This window comes from Canis lupus, chromosome 20 (assembly GCF_011100685.1).
Source record: "Canis lupus familiaris isolate Mischka breed German Shepherd chromosome 20, alternate assembly UU_Cfam_GSD_1.0, whole genome shotgun sequence".
Taxonomy (NCBI): Eukaryota; Metazoa; Chordata; class Mammalia; order Carnivora; family Canidae; genus Canis; species Canis lupus.
The window spans coordinates 18,098,561-18,117,821 of record NC_049241.1 but is presented as its reverse complement, the minus strand read 5'-3'; the positions used below and the strand labels follow the sequence as shown (position 1 = coordinate 18,117,821).

At 35.0% G+C, this 19,261-nt stretch overlaps 1 protein-coding gene across 4 annotated transcripts in view; it reads right to left on the bottom strand.

Annotated features, from left to right (window-relative positions):
- Positions 1–19,261, bottom strand: part of CNTN3 (contactin 3) — a 329,505-nt gene that overhangs the window by 36,817 nt on the left and 273,427 nt on the right. For 3 of the 4 annotated variants that reach the window (XM_038565832.1, XM_038565833.1, XM_038565836.1), the window contains 3 exons: positions 1,530–1,647; positions 537–695; positions 288–437 (listed from right to left, as the gene is read on the bottom strand). In XM_038565832.1, coding sequence (XP_038421760.1) covers positions 288–437; positions 537–695; positions 1,530–1,647 — 427 coding nt within the window. The remainder of the gene's footprint in view (positions 1–287; positions 438–536; positions 696–1,529; positions 1,648–19,261) is intronic. The other variant, XM_038565835.1, reaches the window with a different exon arrangement.

Sequence of the window (19,261 nt, the reverse complement as noted above, 5' to 3'; positions counted from 1 at the left end):
GTAATTATAACCTTAAGTGACAAAAACATATTCACTCAACATGCAGTAATGAACGCTGATGATGGACTGAACTTTTGGAAATGTCACATTACATCAGAATCACTTACACGAGTGTCTTTTGACAAATGCCATATGGCCAGTTCTGCCATTAGATAGGTCAGATAATTGCAACAATGGATTATTGAGGTTGCTCCCCTGCTGGCCTGGAGACCAAGGCTGAGAGAAATGGAAATACACACCCAGGGAAACCTATTAACCCATTTTACTCAGAAAACAAAAACACTAACCTGCCTCTTCAGTTCTTACTTTTTCTGAGGGTAAACTGGGCTCTCCACCTCCGATTTTGTTACTGGCTACAACCCGAAATTCGTATTCCACCCATGGATTTAACTCGACTACAGTAGCTGTGTGTGTTTTTCCATCAATGACCTCAGGCACTAAAAAGGAATATATCAAAGAAATAACAGTCTGCAGGTCTTAGCACTGACTTAAAATCCATTTTTATGTACCAATGGCATTTGCTTTTCTCCCTTTACCTGTTGTGGCAGTTTGCCAACCCACGGAGAAAGGTGTCCTTGCCTGGACAGAATAGGATATAACTGGGCTATGATTATCTGTGCCTTCTTTCCAAGAGAGTTGGGCTGTGGTATCTGTAATTTCATCTACCTTCACATTTTCTGGTGGTCCAGGGGAACCTGAAGAAGGCAAAAATGCAAATGGTAGGTAGCAATTCCATAAATATCATCCTTTACCCAAGTGAAGAATGTCACATGATCACTTTAATATCAACAACTGATCCTAATTTCAAAAATACTTAGGGAAAAAGGATGTTGGCCTACCAATACAACTACCACTTTTTCTTTTTGACATTGCTACCATCTGGACATGAGTCAGTAATTTCAAACTCATAGTACTCTTGGGCTGCAAATGATGCTCACTTTTTGAAGTTCTCTGTTCAGCAGGATTCCTACACCTTTCCAAATTCAACATCCTTTACTTCTGGCCTGATGCCTTCTCCTTTCATCTATTGGTGCACCACTGTAGTTCCCAGTTTGCCATCTAGAGCTGTTTTATTCTATCCCACACTGCTCATTTTTCAGCCCAGTAGCAAATCAGCACCTTGGACAGTACCTCATATTGGCAAATTCTCTCAGGCATCCTGGATGATCCTGGTTTTTTGGAACTTGTCATATACACACTATCACTATTGTCTTTCATATTAAACACTATCACTGCATTAATGACATGCTCAAAAACACATCAGCGTGGCAGCAGCTGTGAAACACTTATTACAGTGAGAGCTATTAGAAATGCAGAGTTGAGATATTTATGTCATTGAATTAGCACTCGTCCTTCTTGTCATATTCTCTGGTATTCTGGAGCAGGGGGGATCAAACCAATAATATAACTCACATGTCCATATGTGGTCTCATGGATTTTCCTCCAGTAAGGAATCATCAGTTAAGATGTAAGATGTAAGATTAAAACAACAACAACAACAAAACAACCACGGAGGCATTAATGTCTACCTCTTACTATGAGGTCAGCAGCAGATGAAACACTGTCCACCCCCGTCTGCACCATACACACATATTTCCCACTGTGTTTCAGCTGAATGTTTCTTATCATTAAATCGCCAGATGAACTCTGTTGGAAAAAAACAGGTAATGAAAAAACTGTCATTCTGAAAACACGAAGAATCTTGAGGGCTGTAGCCAAAAACACCACTGGGATGAAACCCATATTTAGAAAGAAGACCAAGGTGGTTCAAGACTATAGATTGCTACAATGAAATATATGGAAATAAAAACAAGTTAAAAACCATACATGGCTGCAGACATAGATTTCTGTAGCTAAATAAATGACAAGCTTTCCTCTGGGCATTTATGGCTTCAAAAATAAATAAGGACAGAGATTATGCTCTCAGAGTCTATTTACTTCCACTAGGGTGACACTTCTTTTTATATCCACTGCTCAGCACTGGCTCAACTCCTCTCTGGTTCCAACCTCTATGCAATTATCTGCCTGAGAAGAGGAGGGAAGCATTTAGGTATCTGGTGGGAGATAAATACAACAGGACAAGAGGATTACCATGGTTGAAACACTTTTTCTGAACACACTGGAGCTTAAAAAGCCTAAAGCTGTTTAATTCTTTCACTACAGAATTTAGGGTCTGTATGAACCCCTCAATATAAGAAGAAATTAAAATACTTTAAACGCTGAAAGTAGCAGCTGTCCATAAAGACATTTGCTGGCATCCTCTAGCACTAATTAATGGAGCAAATGTATTTCTAAAAGCTCAACTTCAAATGGTCCTCATTTTAAAAGAATGTAAAATCTTGTTCATAAAATTACTTATTGGAGACCAAGCATTAGTAAAGATAAGGATGAAAATAAAATGATCTGGAAAGCAAAGCTCTTTGAAAAAGGATTACTGACTGAAACATCTCTAAACTGGTACACAAGAAGAAGTGATAGTGTTCACCTTATTAATTAAAAGGGATAGTTTTATTCTTGGGGTTTCCTAGTATTTTTTTAAGATATTTTATTTATTCATGAGAAACACACAGAGAGAGACACAGGCAGAGAGAGAAGCAGCCTCCATGCAGGGAGCCCAAAGTGGGACTCGATCCCAGGTCTCCAGGATCATACCCCGGGATGAAGGTGGTGCTAAACCGCTGAGCCACCAGGGCTGCCGCTCCTAGTATTTTTTAAAAGATGGATTCCTCTATCCTACTTTTAGGCAATTTCCTAAGATCTCCTACAGAGCAATTCCTCAAATACTGCTTCCTAGTCTTTAGATTCTGAATGGGTTATATATTCTCTGTTGGTCAGATTGTGTGGCTTTTGCCTGAACGTCTTGAGTACTGGGGGAAAGCAGATGTGAAGTGATTGATGGCTGTAATTAAATGATAATCCAAAAACTGTTAAGTTTGCACATTTTACTTTCATCAAGTTGAACTTTTTTCTTTCTCTCCCTCTCTTTTTCCCCTCAGGGTTATTTAGAAATTTATCCCTAGGACAAAACTTTCAATGCTTGCTGACCTTTAGAAACTCTTCAGGTTTTATAAGCTCCATATACTCACAGGAGGTTGATTATCATTTCTATAGAAATCTCTTATTTTCAGGGAAGTAAGAACTGTTACTATTAAATTCCATCAAGGCGTTGGGTGAATTATTATTCTTCCCTAGGTTTATTTGCTTATTTTGAAAGCAGACCAGTAAAAGAAAATTGGAACTGGACTTTCTTTATGTCCTTAGCTACATAAATACATCTTTTAGGTACATTGGCTGGTTACATTTGTTGAAAGAGTAAGACAGTAAGAGACAGATATTGGATGTGTCATTTCTTTTCACTGATAGTATGATGGGTGAAGAGAGAAGAAACTTAGTTAGCTCATGTCAAAATGAAACCACCTTCCTGAAAAAAATGTTGTGAGGCTCCTCATCAGGGGAAATATAATTTTTAATTATCTTTTTACAATGTAGAGTGGAAAAGGAAGCAATTAAATAAGACATGTAGACAGTAGGAACCACTGATTTTTTTTTCAGCACTAACATGAAGTTGAGTGGATGATTACATAAATGGAAAATAAATTTTAGCAAAATTTAGAAAGGATGCTCTCTTTCATTTCTGTCTCTTTCAATAAAATATATTTGCATTATTCCTCTTCAATTGCTTTTTCTCTGTAACTGTATCTATTCTTTTAATGGATCAGTACACAGACTTAAGATTCATCTTAACCAAAGTTCATTGAGTGCTTGTCATGTTGGGTTCACTCAAGGACACAGAAGTATCTCATACATGGTCTCTGCCCTCTAGACTGAAAATTCAAGTCAGGGTAACAGATATATACATGTTATATATCTGTTAACAAGTTACAGTTAACAAAAAGAAGTTATTTTTATAAATTTAGAAAGTTTACTTAATGGTTATATTTATTTGTTTGTTTATCTACAAATGACACGGATGATTTGTAGATAACTTCAGAATAAATAAGACAATTTCAAGTCCTGCTGAGGATGTGGAGCAATCAGAACTCATTATGCTAACAGGAGTATAGATTAGTACCACTATTCTGGAAAACTATTTAGAAATAACCCACTAAAGCAGGACATATGCATAATCTATGACCCAGCCTAAGTATAAACCCTACAGAGATATATGCACGTGCTCACCAAAGACACTTACAAGAATGTCTGTAGCAGCACTATCCACAATAGCTAAAAAATAGAAACCACCTAATCACTGTCACAATAAAGTATATGAATTAGTGGAACACTCATTTAGGGAAATACTATTAGACCATGAAAATGAATGAACTATAACTATAGATCAACACAGCTGTCTCAACTTCAAAGATATAAATTGGATAGAAAAGAGCACATTATGGTAATCTATTGTATCACAAATGTGGATTATGGTTGCCCTTCAAAGGATGAGTAGTATTAAGATGAAGCACCATGAAGACTTCTGGGATAAAGGTCATGTTGTTTCTTGATTTCAGTGCTGGGTACTTGAGTGTCTGTATTTTGTATATATTCATTGAGTCATATGCTTATGATCTGTGTATTTTTTTTTGTATTTTTTTTTTGTATTTTTTTTGGTAGAATATAATGGCTCTTAAAATGCAGTTTTATTACATACAGCTATGTGTTTAAATGCTCCACATTAAAAAGGACCATAGGCTAGAAGTGGTCAAATAACATGATTATAATTCTAAACTCCAAATTTTTTCACAAGAATGAAACATTTACTAATAATAGTTTAAGTGATTATGCTATTAATTAGAACATCCTGTAATTTCTTATCAAGATTGAACTGAATATTCTTACACATTAAAAAAGATAAAAGAGGAAAAGACAATTCCTAAGGAAAGTTTCACTTATCTCAAACCAGTTCTTGTCCCCATCAGTTTTTTTTTGTTAACAGTTACAGTATAGTTAATTGCAGATTAACTGTGATCAAGGCAAGAGAAGAGGTGTGTCCAGAAAAACACAAGTAAAATTAGTAAACTATAACTCAGTAAAGCTGAAAAAATTTGTCAAAATGCGGTAAAGCAGTACTCAATAGATTATTTCTCAACATATCAATAAAATTGCATCTATTATTTAGATATATTTAGATTCAAGTAAAACTTAGAAACATTAAAGTTTTCAAGTATATTCTTAGGAACGAGGTTAATTCTTTGAATAGCAAATAGCTTGTAATTTGTTATCTATTAAATTAGTTTGTTAGTATTTCTTTGTATTGTTTTCCTAAACTCTCCCCCTGCCCCCCTTCCCTCAAATATAGGAGATCAGAACTGGGCAGAGGTACAGTCAAAGCTTCAGGTTTTTTGACACTTCTCTGTCTCTATTTCCCTTAAAATCTCCCTCTCAAAACATTAACAGTGCAATTTCCAATCTTTTCCTTTTCAATGCTGCTGACCAGAGATTTACTTAGAAATGGAGCTTTAACTAGTAGGTCAGGCCTATTCAGAGGTCTTACACAGGGAGTTTTAGGAGAAGGAGACATTTCCCTAAGTTATATGAATTTAGTTCTTTCTGAAATTCTCTTTTAAAAATATGATAATTCATTCAAAGCTATCTATTAAGCATCCACCTGTACTTTAGTTGCTGGGGATACAATGGTGAAAAAAAATAACAGTCCATATGTTCATGGAGTTTACACTTGAAAGACAGGCATTAATCATATGACTACAACAAATCAATGTAAAATTATAATGTAATGATGCAAGCTCAAAGTACAGAGAGGAACCTATGATTTTCTGGAGTTTCGGTGAATTGATAGTTGAGACGAAATTTGCAACATGAATACAAGCTATCTAAAAAAAGAGGGTTATAAAAAATGGTTTATACTAGTGCACTTAAACATATACAAAGACCCTAAGGCAGGTGAGAACATGGTCTATTTGGGGGTATGAAGGGCAATGGCTATCAGGGGTATAGTTAATCCATTAATTGTTCATCTGTCCCCAGAAAACGTAAAGTTCATTGTAGATCATTTCAGGTTCATATTTACACCTTAATGACAATAACATTTTGAGTTTTTTCTATTTAAAAAATGTTAAAACTTCACTAAATTTACTTGATTATCCAATTATTTGTTCATCTAACCATATAGATGTCTTCCTAGAAAAAAAAACTCCATTTCCAGAACATGTTACAGGTATAAACAGTAAATGGATTTATAAACCAAATCATCTTTGAAATAAATGCTAAGGGAAAATTCAGTTTGCATGAAATGAAGTAGAAGAGGAGCTTATTAACTTTTTCCCTATATTTTCTTAGGTGATGATGCTAATGGAATTTTTTATGGAATTTTTTATGTAATTTAAAAACTGTTCTGCCCTGGAAAAAAAAAAGTACATGATGTGATAACCCATGCCAGGTGAAAATAAATAAGCAGACAGATCATTAATAATTATAGGTAGGCTGAAAGTACACTGTGATAACTACCATATGCTAAAAATCAAGGAATAAAATAAACCTTAGAACTCAGGAAACCTCTTGAACAGTGCAAATGTAGCATAAACTTTCAGTATAACAAATTATCAGCAAAAACTAATTCCCTAGTAAGCACTCTCAATGTAAATGCTGCTGCTGGACTGCCAAGAAGCATAATTTTCCAGTTTAAGGAAGGGGAAAAAAAAAGCCTTTGATGGCTATTTGGAAGGCAAGGTTGAATAGGTGGTCCTCCTCCTTTTTGTCACTTTACACAGCCTGTTATTGCATAGATTCCAATATTAATCATTCGTTCCATTGCTGGGTTGCCTTCTAAATCCTGATACTGCAGGTAAATCATATGAGGTGCCTTGAAAACAGTCAAACCTGCTGGTTCTGGAGGAAGGAACTGGCTGGTGGTGTTTCCTTCTGTAAAGGTCCCTTAAGGAATTGCTGATAGACACATATTTCTGACCAATCAAATTAAAACTTGCCCCCCATCAGCCCAAAACAGCTGCAGCAAGGTCACGTCCATTACAAGCATACACTGCTCATACAAGGAACAGGAATAATGAGCCCCCGCTGAAACATGAAAAAAGGTCCTAATAATAAATACTTAGTCTTAGTTTTGTTGTCATTAACAGCTTCATCTGAAATTACCCAATGCTCGCCTGTCTGAATGGGTGATATTTAAAGGCAGGTAATATGGAGTTTATTAATACCAAAATTTGCTTGATATTCTTTGATACCAATGAAACTGGAATAATTGCTCCATTAGTGAATTGAGAGTCTTGGCTTGTTCCATCATAACTGGTTGGGAAGAGGGACTCAAAAAATGATAAAGACTCAGTCCAAGGTACTTGGACTTGCTATAAGGTATCAGCTTTTCTATTGCAACATCAAGTTCACATTAGCAAATTGGGACTTTTCTTTTTTTTCTGGGAGGTGGTGTGTTGATGGAGTATCTAACTAAGCATTTGAGATCTCAGAATACCTAGTCTTTGTTCCCAACTGTAATTTTAACTCAGTGTTTTCTAATGACTTCATTCATTCAACAGTTATGTTTTGCCATATCCTAGTACCAAGGAGTATTTATTTTTTCTAAAGATTATAAACTTTCTTAGACTTATATTTATATGGAAATTGATATGGAAAATGTGTTTTCATCTTAAATGGAAAACTGCTGACCAAAAATAGTGACCTGCCAAAATGAATACAGTGAGTAGAAAACAGTGCAAAGGGACACTGTCAAAAATAATGTAAATAGACGTTAGCTGGACACTTCCAAAGTCTCTGAGACCGAGACATTTATTCTCTTGGTTAAAAGGGGAGATTGACAAGTATTAAAGAACCAAGAGTGACAAACCGAATACCATATCGAACCGAGTTCCTTGATTTAACCTAAATGATTCAAAGAAAATTAAAAATAGATCTTTCATTCTACCTTATTTAATATTGCCTATGGGTACATGGTCTGTGCCTTGCAAAAACATGGGGTGATCCAGTTCACTACACCCAGCAGTTCTCAGTGCTGGCTGGACAATAAATTCACCTGAAGAGTCTTTTAAAAAATACCAGAAATTCCTAGGCCACATCCCAGAATAATAAAATCAAAATGGACTAGAAAATGGAGACCCTCTACTTGACTCTAATGAGTGGTCTGGGTCAACAATCATTACACCTCCTGAGATTCTTCATTCTTCATCTTCATCCCTTTTGGACATAAAAGGCTGTAAATAATCGCTCATTTGTTTTCCTAACCCTAAAATTCTGCAACTAATAACTGCATGAGAAAATCATTAAGTTAGGCTATTACTGATGGGCTCATAAGCTGAGAATAGCAATCATATACATGTTTTAATCATAGATTATGGGTGAGAAAACCAGTATTTGTGAAACAGGAACTGTAGGTCAACCACAAGGCACATTTCCTTGTAATTAGACTGCCTTGGTATGCTCACTACAATTAAAACAAAACAAAACAATAGATTCTGAAATAATTCAACACGCTGATAAATTTCTATAGATTCATACAGAAACTGTGTAGTCAATATGCATCGCTCTAGGATTTCTCTGGATTTATGGGACAATTTTGACACAGAATTACAGTATTTCAAGTCATGAAAGACTACCCTGAGTAAGAATTTAACTTGTGGATCAGATCTCTCTCTTTGTAAATCCTTATATCAGAAGCTAAAAATTTAGTGAGAGTAGATTTATCTCTTGTAGAATGAAAAGACTAGCGTAGAAGAATAGGAATCCATCCATACACAGGAATAAAAAGTTGTTTCATGGAAACTTGACCTAGCGGTGCCAAATGTGTTATGTTTACTTGTAGTTCCAATTGCTATTGCTATGTGATTAAATTACCCAAAAGTTAGTGGCATAAAATAACAGTGATCATTTATTCTACTCTGGATTGTATAATTTGGGCAGAGATCAGTGGGGAGAGTTCTTCTTGGTTATAAATCTCATCAGCTGGGGTGGCTGGCAGGGGACTGGCAAGCCCATTTACATGATTAGCAAGTTGATGTGGGCTGTTGGCTGGGAATTCAGCCATACCTGTGGGATGGGGACTTTAGTTCCTCTTGAGGTAGGCCTCTCCACAGTGTGCTTGGGCTTCCTCATATTATGGTGGCTGGATTCCAAGAGAAATTGTGCTGATGGAACAAGATAGAAATGCATGCATTTTTATGAGCTAGCCTTAGCAATCACATAGCGTCACTCCTGCTGCTCTTTATTGCTCAAGGCAGTCATAAAGGACTAGGTTTCAAGGTGGGAGGTGTAGATTTCACGACTCAGTGGGGAGGAGTATCAAAGCCATTCCAAAGAAGAACATGTTGAATAAGGGATGTTATTATAGCAATTCACAAACATGATTGGCTATGCTCCTCCAGATCTCTCTGTACTTGCAATACTGCCTATTTTTTGGGTAGCTGACCTATATGTACTATATGTAAAATGGTTCCTTCATCCTCTGCCTTTTCCTTGGGTCTCTCCCATATCAGGAGATCTGAGGGAGAGAGAAGTTTGGGGTATTTATTCACCAAAATTTATCCTTGCAAGGTTGTTTTGAGTGGCTACACCGAGGACCCAAAATAGGTTAAAAGCAACAACAAAACAACAACAATCCTTGCCTGGACACTGTTCCTTTCATGTTAGTAGCCTGTGTATGAGTCAGGAAAGGACTTCTAAGCAGTCATGGAGGTTAAACTTATGCCTTCTCCCAGGAGAACTGCTTGGAAAAAAAAATCTCACTGTTGATTACAACAGCAAATCAATGTATTCCAATGGTTTTCCTAATACTTCAGAAGTACAGATTTTTAATCTCAATGTCTTATTGAAGAAGATTAAGAAAAAAGACTAGGTTTAAGGTCAAATATGACTATAGTTAGGGTATTTTTCTGGTAAAGAGTATGATCTAAAATTTTAGAGTCAGTATAAGAAAAAACAGCATAAAAATCAGTGTTTACAGTAATAAAAAAACATCTAAAATTTCTGATTTTTGAGTCTAAAATTTTAAATTGCCCTAAAGGAACCATTTATTCTTACTTTCTTATTTAGGTTCAGATCAATTAAATGGCATAATTAAGTATTACATCTCACAAAGTAGAATGATTTTCCTTCTGAAATTGGGACATAAAATCTAAGCCAGCATGAACAATTACAACTCAATAATAAAAAGGAAAATAACCCAATTAAAAAATGGGCCAGTCACCCTGGCTTTTGGTTTTTAGGCAGCATACAAGCAGCTTAGCATCACAGTCTGTCCTAAAAGCAAGAAAAAGTTGAACGAACTGAAAATCAACAACTCCTCTTCGACCTGGCACAGAAGTGAGGTCCATAGAGAAAAAACACTTTCTTCAAAACTGGAAAAAAAAACAAAAGGTAAATACTGAGAATCCTAATTTCCTGGAGCAGAAACCTCCCTACGAGCCAGCAGTTGGGTAGAGAAATCTGAGCATCAATTGAGGAATTGCTGGAGGGTCAGTGTGTACAAGCTTGAGAGCTACAACTGCAGGAAACCCAACCATAGGTGGCTTCTATGGGTTGTTCCTCCAGGAGTTCTGCAAGGTCCTTACAATGAATAGAGGAGAAAAATCCCCCTATGTTTCTGGCATGGGAAGGGAATAGGAACCATTTACTATTTTGAAATCAGCCAGAGCATTCTGCTCTTAACAAGGTCTGGTTTCAGGAGAAACTATTTTACCAGAGCCTTGCTGGGTTTTTTTTTGTTTTTGTTTTTTCTAATCAGAGACAAACACCACTTCTGGGAGAAAGGGAATACTCAAATTCAGCTCCCTCTAGCCTTCAACATGGGGGAAGGGAAAAGGACAACTTCAAGAATCTCACCAAAGAATGAGACCTAAGAATGCTCTCCCTCTGCCCACACTATACATTATAGTAGTAGAGGCCAATTTACTGTAGTTCTTTTCTCCAAGTGCACCGTCTGCTTTTCAATAAAAAATGACAAGGCACATCAAATGGCAAAAAAAAACATAGTTTGATATTATATATATATATATATATATATATATATATATGAAATAAAAGAAATGATACAAGGAATAGGAGGAAAGAATTAGGAATATTATGTTATAAGATACTTGCACTACCAGTGAAGCTGTACACAGTTATTTGAAAGTGAAATTGGGTTGGTTTTAATATATATTGCAAAGAGAGGCATTACCTAGTGCTAAAGTGGTTCAATATTCCAAGGCATAGCAATCATTAAAGTATATATACCTAACAACAAAAACCCAAAATACATAAAGGAAAAACTTGATAAAACTATAAGGAGAAATAGATGAATCCCCTATTATAGCTGAAGAACTTAAAACCTAGCTATCAAAATAGATTCAATAAGAATAAATACAGTAAGAATATAGCATTATCATCAACTGGATACAATTTATACCTATAGACTTCTTCATCCCACAACAGCAGATTATACATTTTATTCAAGCTCACATAGAGCATTTACCAAGAAAGGCCACATTATCAGCCATAAAACACACTTTAATAAATCTGAAAGATATCCTATAATATCTGCTCTCAGACCACAATGAAATTAAACTAGAAATTGATAACAGAAAGATAGATGAAGATGGCTAGAAAATCCCCCAACTACTTGATATTAAACATCATACTTCTAAATAACACTAGGTCAAAGAAAATATCTCAAGAGAAATTTAGAAATATTTTGAACTAAATATAAATGAAAATATAACACCAAAATTTGTGGGACATAGAGACAGCAATGCTTAGAGGGAAATTTTCAGCATTGCATGCGTATATTAGAAAAGAAGGATATAAAGTCAATAATCTAAGTTTCCACTGTAAGAAACCATTTAAAAAAGAGAGATAATTAAATCAAAAGAAAGCAGATGAAACGAGAAAAATAAGATTAAAAATCAATGAAATTGGAAACAGGGAATCAATAGAGAAAAAGCAATGAAACTAGAAACTGATTCTTTGAAAAGATCAATAAAATCGATTACCCGTGGTCAGGCTAATTAAGAAAAGAAAGAGAAAACACAAATTACAAAATGAAAGAACGGGTGCCACTATGGATTCTATGAACATTAAAGAGATAACAGAAGGATACTATGATTAATTCTGTGTCCACAGTATATTTACCTACATGAAATGGGCCAAATCTCTGAAAGTCACAGTCTGCCGAAACACATACAAGAAGAAACAAACTTAATAGAACTATACTATTAAAGAAATTTAATTTATAATTAATAACTCCCCCAAACACAAAGCAAAAGATCCGATTGGTTCACAGGCAAATTCTACCGAGCACTTAAGGAAGAAACACTAATTCTCTATAATCCTTATAAGAGATAAAAGCTAAGGTAATATGTCCAAACTCATTTCATGAGGCCAGCATCACCCTAATTAATACTGAAATCAGACAAAGATATTGCAGAAAAAGAAAACTACAGACCAATATCCCTCATGAACAAAGAGATAAAAATCTACAACAGAGTATTAGCAAATCAAATCCAATAATGTATAAAAATTTATACAATACCACCAAGTGTGATGTATTCCAGTCATGTAGGGCTGGTTCAATATTTGAAAATCATTTAATATAACCTATCATATCAAGAATCTGATAAAGAAAAAAATTGGAAACATGTCTATTCATGTTTTCTGCCCATTTTTAATTGGATTATTCATTTTTTGGTTGTTGAGTCTTATAAGGTCCTTATATATTTTGGAATCTGACCCTTTATTGGATGTCATTTGCAAATATCTTCTCCCATTCTATAAGTTGCCTTTTAGTTTTGTTGATTTCTTCCTTTTCTGCGCAGAATAAAGTGACGGTAACCAGAAGGGAGAATGGTTGGGGTATGGGTATTGGGGGCCAAGGAGGGCATTTGTGATGAGAATTGGATGATATTTGGAAGTGGTGAATCACTATATTGTACACCTGAAACTAATATTACACTGTATGTTAACTAACTGGAATTTAAATAAAAACTTAAAAAGGAACCGGATGGTTCAGTTGGTTAAGTGTCTGCCTTCAGCTCAGGTTATGATCGCAGGGTCCTGGGATTGAGCCCCAAGGTGGGAACCCTCTCTGCGGGGAGTCTGCTTCTCCCTCTTCCTCTGCCCTTCCCTCACTTGTGTTCTCTCTCTGTGTCTCAAATAAATCAATAAAATCTTAAAAACAAAAACAAAACCTTAAAAAAAAAAAGAAAGATCATAGCATCACTTCTGCCATATTCAACTGGTAATACAAACCAGCTCTGGTACAGTGAAAAAGAGAAAAAAAGAGAAAAAAAGAGAAAAAAAGAAAAATCACATGATCATATCAATAAATGTAGAAAAAGCCTTTGACAAAAAAAAGAAAGAAAGAAAAAAATCTATTCATGAAGAGCACTCTTAACAAACACAGAATGAGGGAAATTCCTCAACTTGATAGAAAACATCTACAAAATACCTACCATTAACATCATAATTAATGGTTAGAAACATAAAGCTTTCCTGATAAAATAAAAAACAAGTCAAGGATGTTCCTTTTCATCACTACTAGAAATCCTAGTAATTCAGTGAGACCAAAAAAAAAAAAAAAAAAAAAGGGGAAATAAAGGTTGGGAAGAAGGAAAGAAATTTGTTTTTTTTCCTTAGATGATATGAGTATCTATGTAGAAAATCAGAAAGAAGCAACAAAACAAAATGCCTAGAACTAATCAGCAATTATAGCAATGTTGCAGGATACAAGGTTAATATAGAAAAGTCAAATGCTCTCCTATCTAACAGTAATGAACAAGTGAATTTGAAATTAAACACATTACTATTCAAAAATGAAATATTTAGGTATAAATCTAACAAAATATATATAACTACTATATGAAGAAAACTATAAAACTCTGATGAAAGATATCAAAAAAGAACTAAATGGATCACAATAGATACTCTATGTTTATAGGAACATTTACTATTGTGAATGTCAGTTTTCCCCTACTTGATCTATAGAATAAATGCAATCCCAATTTAAAAAATCCAAGCAAATTAGGGTATAGATATGGACAAAGTGACTCTAAAGTTTACAGGGAGAGGCAGACGACCCAGAATAGCCAACTCAGTATTGAAGGAGAAGAACCAAGATGGAGGACTGACACTATCCAACTCCAGATTTCATAACAGTAAGGGCAGATTCAAGAGTGGAATCCCATTATGCACTAAAATAAGAACAAACAACTGATGCCCCTTGCCCAGGGAAAAAATCATCTCCTAAGTGACACATCCCCCTCCCCTTTTTTGGTGACACTCTCCAAAGAACAAGTGTTTCAAAGTTTTCTCCATATCCCTCTTCAAATTCCCACAGCTTGCATATCACATTACCCAGGAAAAGTTAGAAAACTCTTAAGAAAAGCAGACTGTTTTTTTTTTTTAAATGCTGTTTTATTTCAAGGAGCACTGAGTTTTTATGATTCTTTCCTTTTCTTCTCATCCATCCCTTCCTCCATCCACCCATCCACCTACCCATTCATTTTAACAAACTACTGTAGCTTTATTTAGATCTTGCATACCAATACAAATTATTAACATGTATTTTACCATAGAGGGAGTTTTATGTCCCATTTTATATTTTCTTGTCGGCTACTACTGGCACATAAAAAAGCTTTACTTTGTAAATTTGTCCTTATCTAAGCAGTTGATTGACCTCTCACTCATATTTAAAAATTTAGAGTTGGGGATGCCTGGGTGGCTCAGCCGCTGAGCCTCTGCCTTTAGCTCAGGGTGTGATCCCAGTTTGGGGATCAAGTCCCACATAGGGCTCCCTGTGAGGAGACTACTTCTCTCTCTGCCTATGTCTCTGCCTCTCTCTCTGTGTCTCTCATGAATAAATAAATGAAGTCTTAAAAAAATAGTGTTGGTACTATTGGATCTTGAGTAGCCCAAATATCATTTTGTCCTCAAATGATGGTAACTTTGTTTCCTTATTTTCAGAGTTAAATCATTTATTCCTATTTATACCTCATTGTATTGGTCCAAACATTTCCAAATGGTTTTAAATAGTTGTGTGTTTCCTTTCTTATTGCTGATTTAAGCATTTCCTGGTATTTCCCTTTAATGACATTTTTTTGGGGGGGATGTGGAGGCAGTATTTTTTTGTTACTATAATAGGTCATTAATTTTATTCAATGTCTTTTAAGTCCCCACTGAGAATAATGTGATCTATTTTATTATATTTATTGATATGATGCATGTACATTGGTTAGAATATACCCATGTAGGTTTTTAACGGGTAATTATCATTATTTTAATATAATGTTGAATCTCATTTGATAAAATGTCGTTTAGGTTTTCATACTATATTCATGAAATGAATTTATATCTACTAATTACTTGCTAACCTGGAAAACCAGGTTTTGTTCTTAGTAGCATGCTAGCATCACAAAATAAATTGAAAAGGTTTTTGAACTTTTTATGTTGTCAAGTAGCTTATATAACAAAATATCTGGTACCTGAAAGCTTAAAAAATTACCAATAAAATTATCTGGCCCTAAAATTCTTTTTTTGGGTGGGTTTATTGATTTACATGTTTTCATACTGATTATCTACTTAGGTTTTCTAATTCTTGTTAATTTTGATTATTTCTATTTTCCCAGAAATTTTCCATATAACTGAACTCCATTAAATACATAGGAGTTGAATGTGGGATGTTCTGTTTTTCATATTTCTTTATCTGTTATAATCTCTTTCTCTTAGTTTTTATCTTTATTCTTCACTGATACACTCTAGAGATTATCCATTGCTTTTTGACATTCCACCCATCCCATTTGTTTTGCCATCTCTTTTGTATATAATAGTTCTACTATTTTTCTTTCCTAAGTTTTACAAGGGTATGAAAAGGAATGCGTATTTTCTATTCGTATGGTAAATTTTTTATATGTATCTGTTTTCTTCCTATTATAATAGAACATCAAAATGGTCTCTTTTCTAATTTTGGCAAATTGATCTGTTGGCGGTTTAAAGAAGAGCTCTCAAAGACTGTATACCAATTTCGTTTCTCATTTTTCACTTTGCTTTTGACTTGGTATATTTTAATGGTATATTATTTGGAGTACTATAGTTTATGATTATTATACCTTCATGATGGAGCAAACTTTTTTCAAAATGTATTTATTTACCTTTTTTACTCTTGAGATTTGCCTTGAATTATTATGATCTTTTTACAAAATAACAGTTATTCTCTCTTTTGTGTTGCATTTGACTGATAAATATTTGCATATCTTTTCACTTATATCCTTTTATTTATAGCTTTGGTTTTTGTTGTAACTCTGATATTTTTATGGGATTAGTTCAAGTTACTTACTTGGTTTGACTTTTGTCAGTCCTCTTATAAATTTAAATCTTACAGGGTTTCCACTAGGGGTGGATTTGGACGATTCATCTTAATAAACATTTTATTTGATGAACACAGCCCTGGGGTGCCAATCACACCTGAAGTAGAAACAGAGCCTCTATATGCCTGATTGAGCAAAATGATGAGTTAGGGAAATAAACTCAACTTCAATTGTTTTGTGCATTTCCCTTTTTCCAACAAGCACTGCAGAATCCTTGTTTTTTCATCCCTAAGCTCCTTAGTGGGAAAAGCTGGACTTCAGGCAAGTGTTCAAGATGAATAATAGTAATTTCTTTGGTCTAATGACCACTTTTATAGACTCCTTCCTGAGTATATTCTCTTATGATCATTCCAAGTCAGATGATGTTTTGGATTTGGACAACATATAAAATTTATAAGACACTCCTAGTGAGAGATGCTTAAAAACTCAGAGTATCGCCACAACTAGTGTTTGGAAAGACTGCTTTGCCTCAGATCTGCATTTAAAATGTATATATAAGGGCATATGGGTGTCTCAGTCAGTTGGCCACCAAACTCTTGATTTTGGCTAAAGTACTGACTGATCTCCAGGTTGTGAGATTGAGCCCACATTGGGCTCAGTGCTTGGGTGTGGAACCTGCGTGAACTTCTCTCTGTCCCTTTCCCTCTGTACCTTCTCCCCTCTATCTTCCTCCCTCTCTTAAATAAATAAATAAATAAATAAATAAATAAATAAATAAATAAATAATAAAATGCACATATAACCTTCTTTTAGACATGGTTTTGTATTATAAAAGAACTGTTATTTTCAAACTTTTGGTCCTCATACCCTGATAATTCTACGAAACAAATCAAATTAAAGTGACCACAATTGTGTTATTGTACACAAAGGATTACTTTTAAAGATACTCTTTTCTACTACTGAGAGCTGGGAAATGCATCAAGTCCCGAGACTCACAAGTAGCTGCCATAACAAGAGTGAGCCTGGGCTGTGGGAGATAAATCATACTGAAGTCAGCCACTCAAATGAATTGCAGTCACTGCTAAACCAGTCACCGCTAAACCTCTTATTGCTTCCAGTGACTTTTATCCACACACATTCTAATTCATCATAGATCCAATTCCACGAAATGTTTGTAAAGCTGTACAGCTTGGCTCTATACATTCTTCATTTCTAAAGCACCTGCACCACATTGATGTGGTGTGGTTTATCAAAGCATATCTATTTAAACACTCATTACAAATATACTGAAATTTTGGTATGTTTTGGTTCGAAAGTTTCTATTTATAGGGAGCCCCATCATATAATATATCTAAGTCCAAAAGGCAGCTTATTAGGTAAGTCAATATTGTCCTTGAGTGGTCTAAAAAAATTATATTTAAATTGCTAGGCCCCAGATACGTAGGTACCAGCTAGTAATGTCTTTTGTTTCTTTTGAACCTTGGGCTATTATCTCTTTTATCCTGATAGTAGAGACCAAGGTATATTTAAAAGTAGAAAAAGATGTTTTACTGGAGTTAATGACAGAATCTCTCTCCTTTCTCTCTCTGTTATTATTTTTTTTAATATGCTGACTGGGTACATGGATAGGAATTCTGTTGGTTAACCATGAGTATAAGAAAATGCTACTGTATACATATTGCTGAGCCACTGTCTCTTAATTTTTCTTTTTGAGTGGGGGGAAAGGCAGAGGGAGTGGGAGAGAGAGAATCTTAAGCAGGCTCCATGCTCATCACAGAGCCCGATATGGGCCTCCATCTCACAACCCTGAGATCGTGACCTGAGCTGAAATCAAGAGTTGATGCTTAACTGAATGAGCCACCCAGGGACCCCAAACCTGTGTCTCTTCTTATAACTGCATATACATGAAATTATAGTGCATATATATATAAATATGTACATTCATACCTACATACATACGATTATATATATAGAGAGAGACATATAGACATAGTGAATTGAAGAGATAAGAGTGTTCCAGAAGAGACCTATGTGTGCAAACTCTCATGATGGGAGAGAACATGGCAAATATTGAAAACTGATGTGAAAAAAGACCAGAAAATGAGGGAAGAAAAGTTAAAAAAGCAAAAAAGTAAGTGATTTACCCATTGCATCATCCAGTAGCAACAGAACCTAGACCTCATATGTACCTGAACACAAATTGCTTGTTTTTCCAGTTAACTCACAATGTGCCTACAACTGAGATTCGTGTGATACACAGTGGGCTTAAACAGAATTCTTTTACTGCTGATTTATTTATACAACTTTGATTCATCTCATGGGCACAGGCTTGTCTTCGGAACCATAGCTCTCACCTGTGATATGCCAATTTGCTTTAGTCACTTGGTTTAACAAGCTTTTCTGAATGTATAACTGTGCAGAAGCCTGTGACTGGCATGATGTTCAAACATACACAATAGATCTGATCTAAATTGTTAGGGCATTTTGAACTTGTTGGTTTTTCTCAACAGGTGTGTGTGTGTGTGTGTGTGTGTGTGTGTGTGTGTGATTTTTTTTTACAATAAATGAATAAGTATTGAATACTCAGTGTATGGTCCAATAATACCCTCTCGTATAGTCCCAATGACAACTTAACTGGTTGAGTTAAAAGCTCTGAGTTAGATTTCCTATTTTTAAATTACTCCTCCCCCTTTAAAAACAGGTTCTTATTATCCACCTTTCTTGGCAACTTTCTGACATATTTTGCTGCTTTTGAAACGAGGGGATATAACTAGGAACAGACTTTTCTAGGTATTAATGTGAATGCTGTAATGACTGTACAATCAGAGGACAAGACTTGTGTGATTACCTTCTCATGCAATGGAAAACCAATCTACTTAATTGCCCGTGCTTAAGGGTAATGTCATCATGTATGGCTTACTATTTTATACTGATGGGAGAATATTAAGTTACTAATGGCACAAGTCAGTAAAAGGATTCATGGGCCATGAACTAGCATCCTAGAA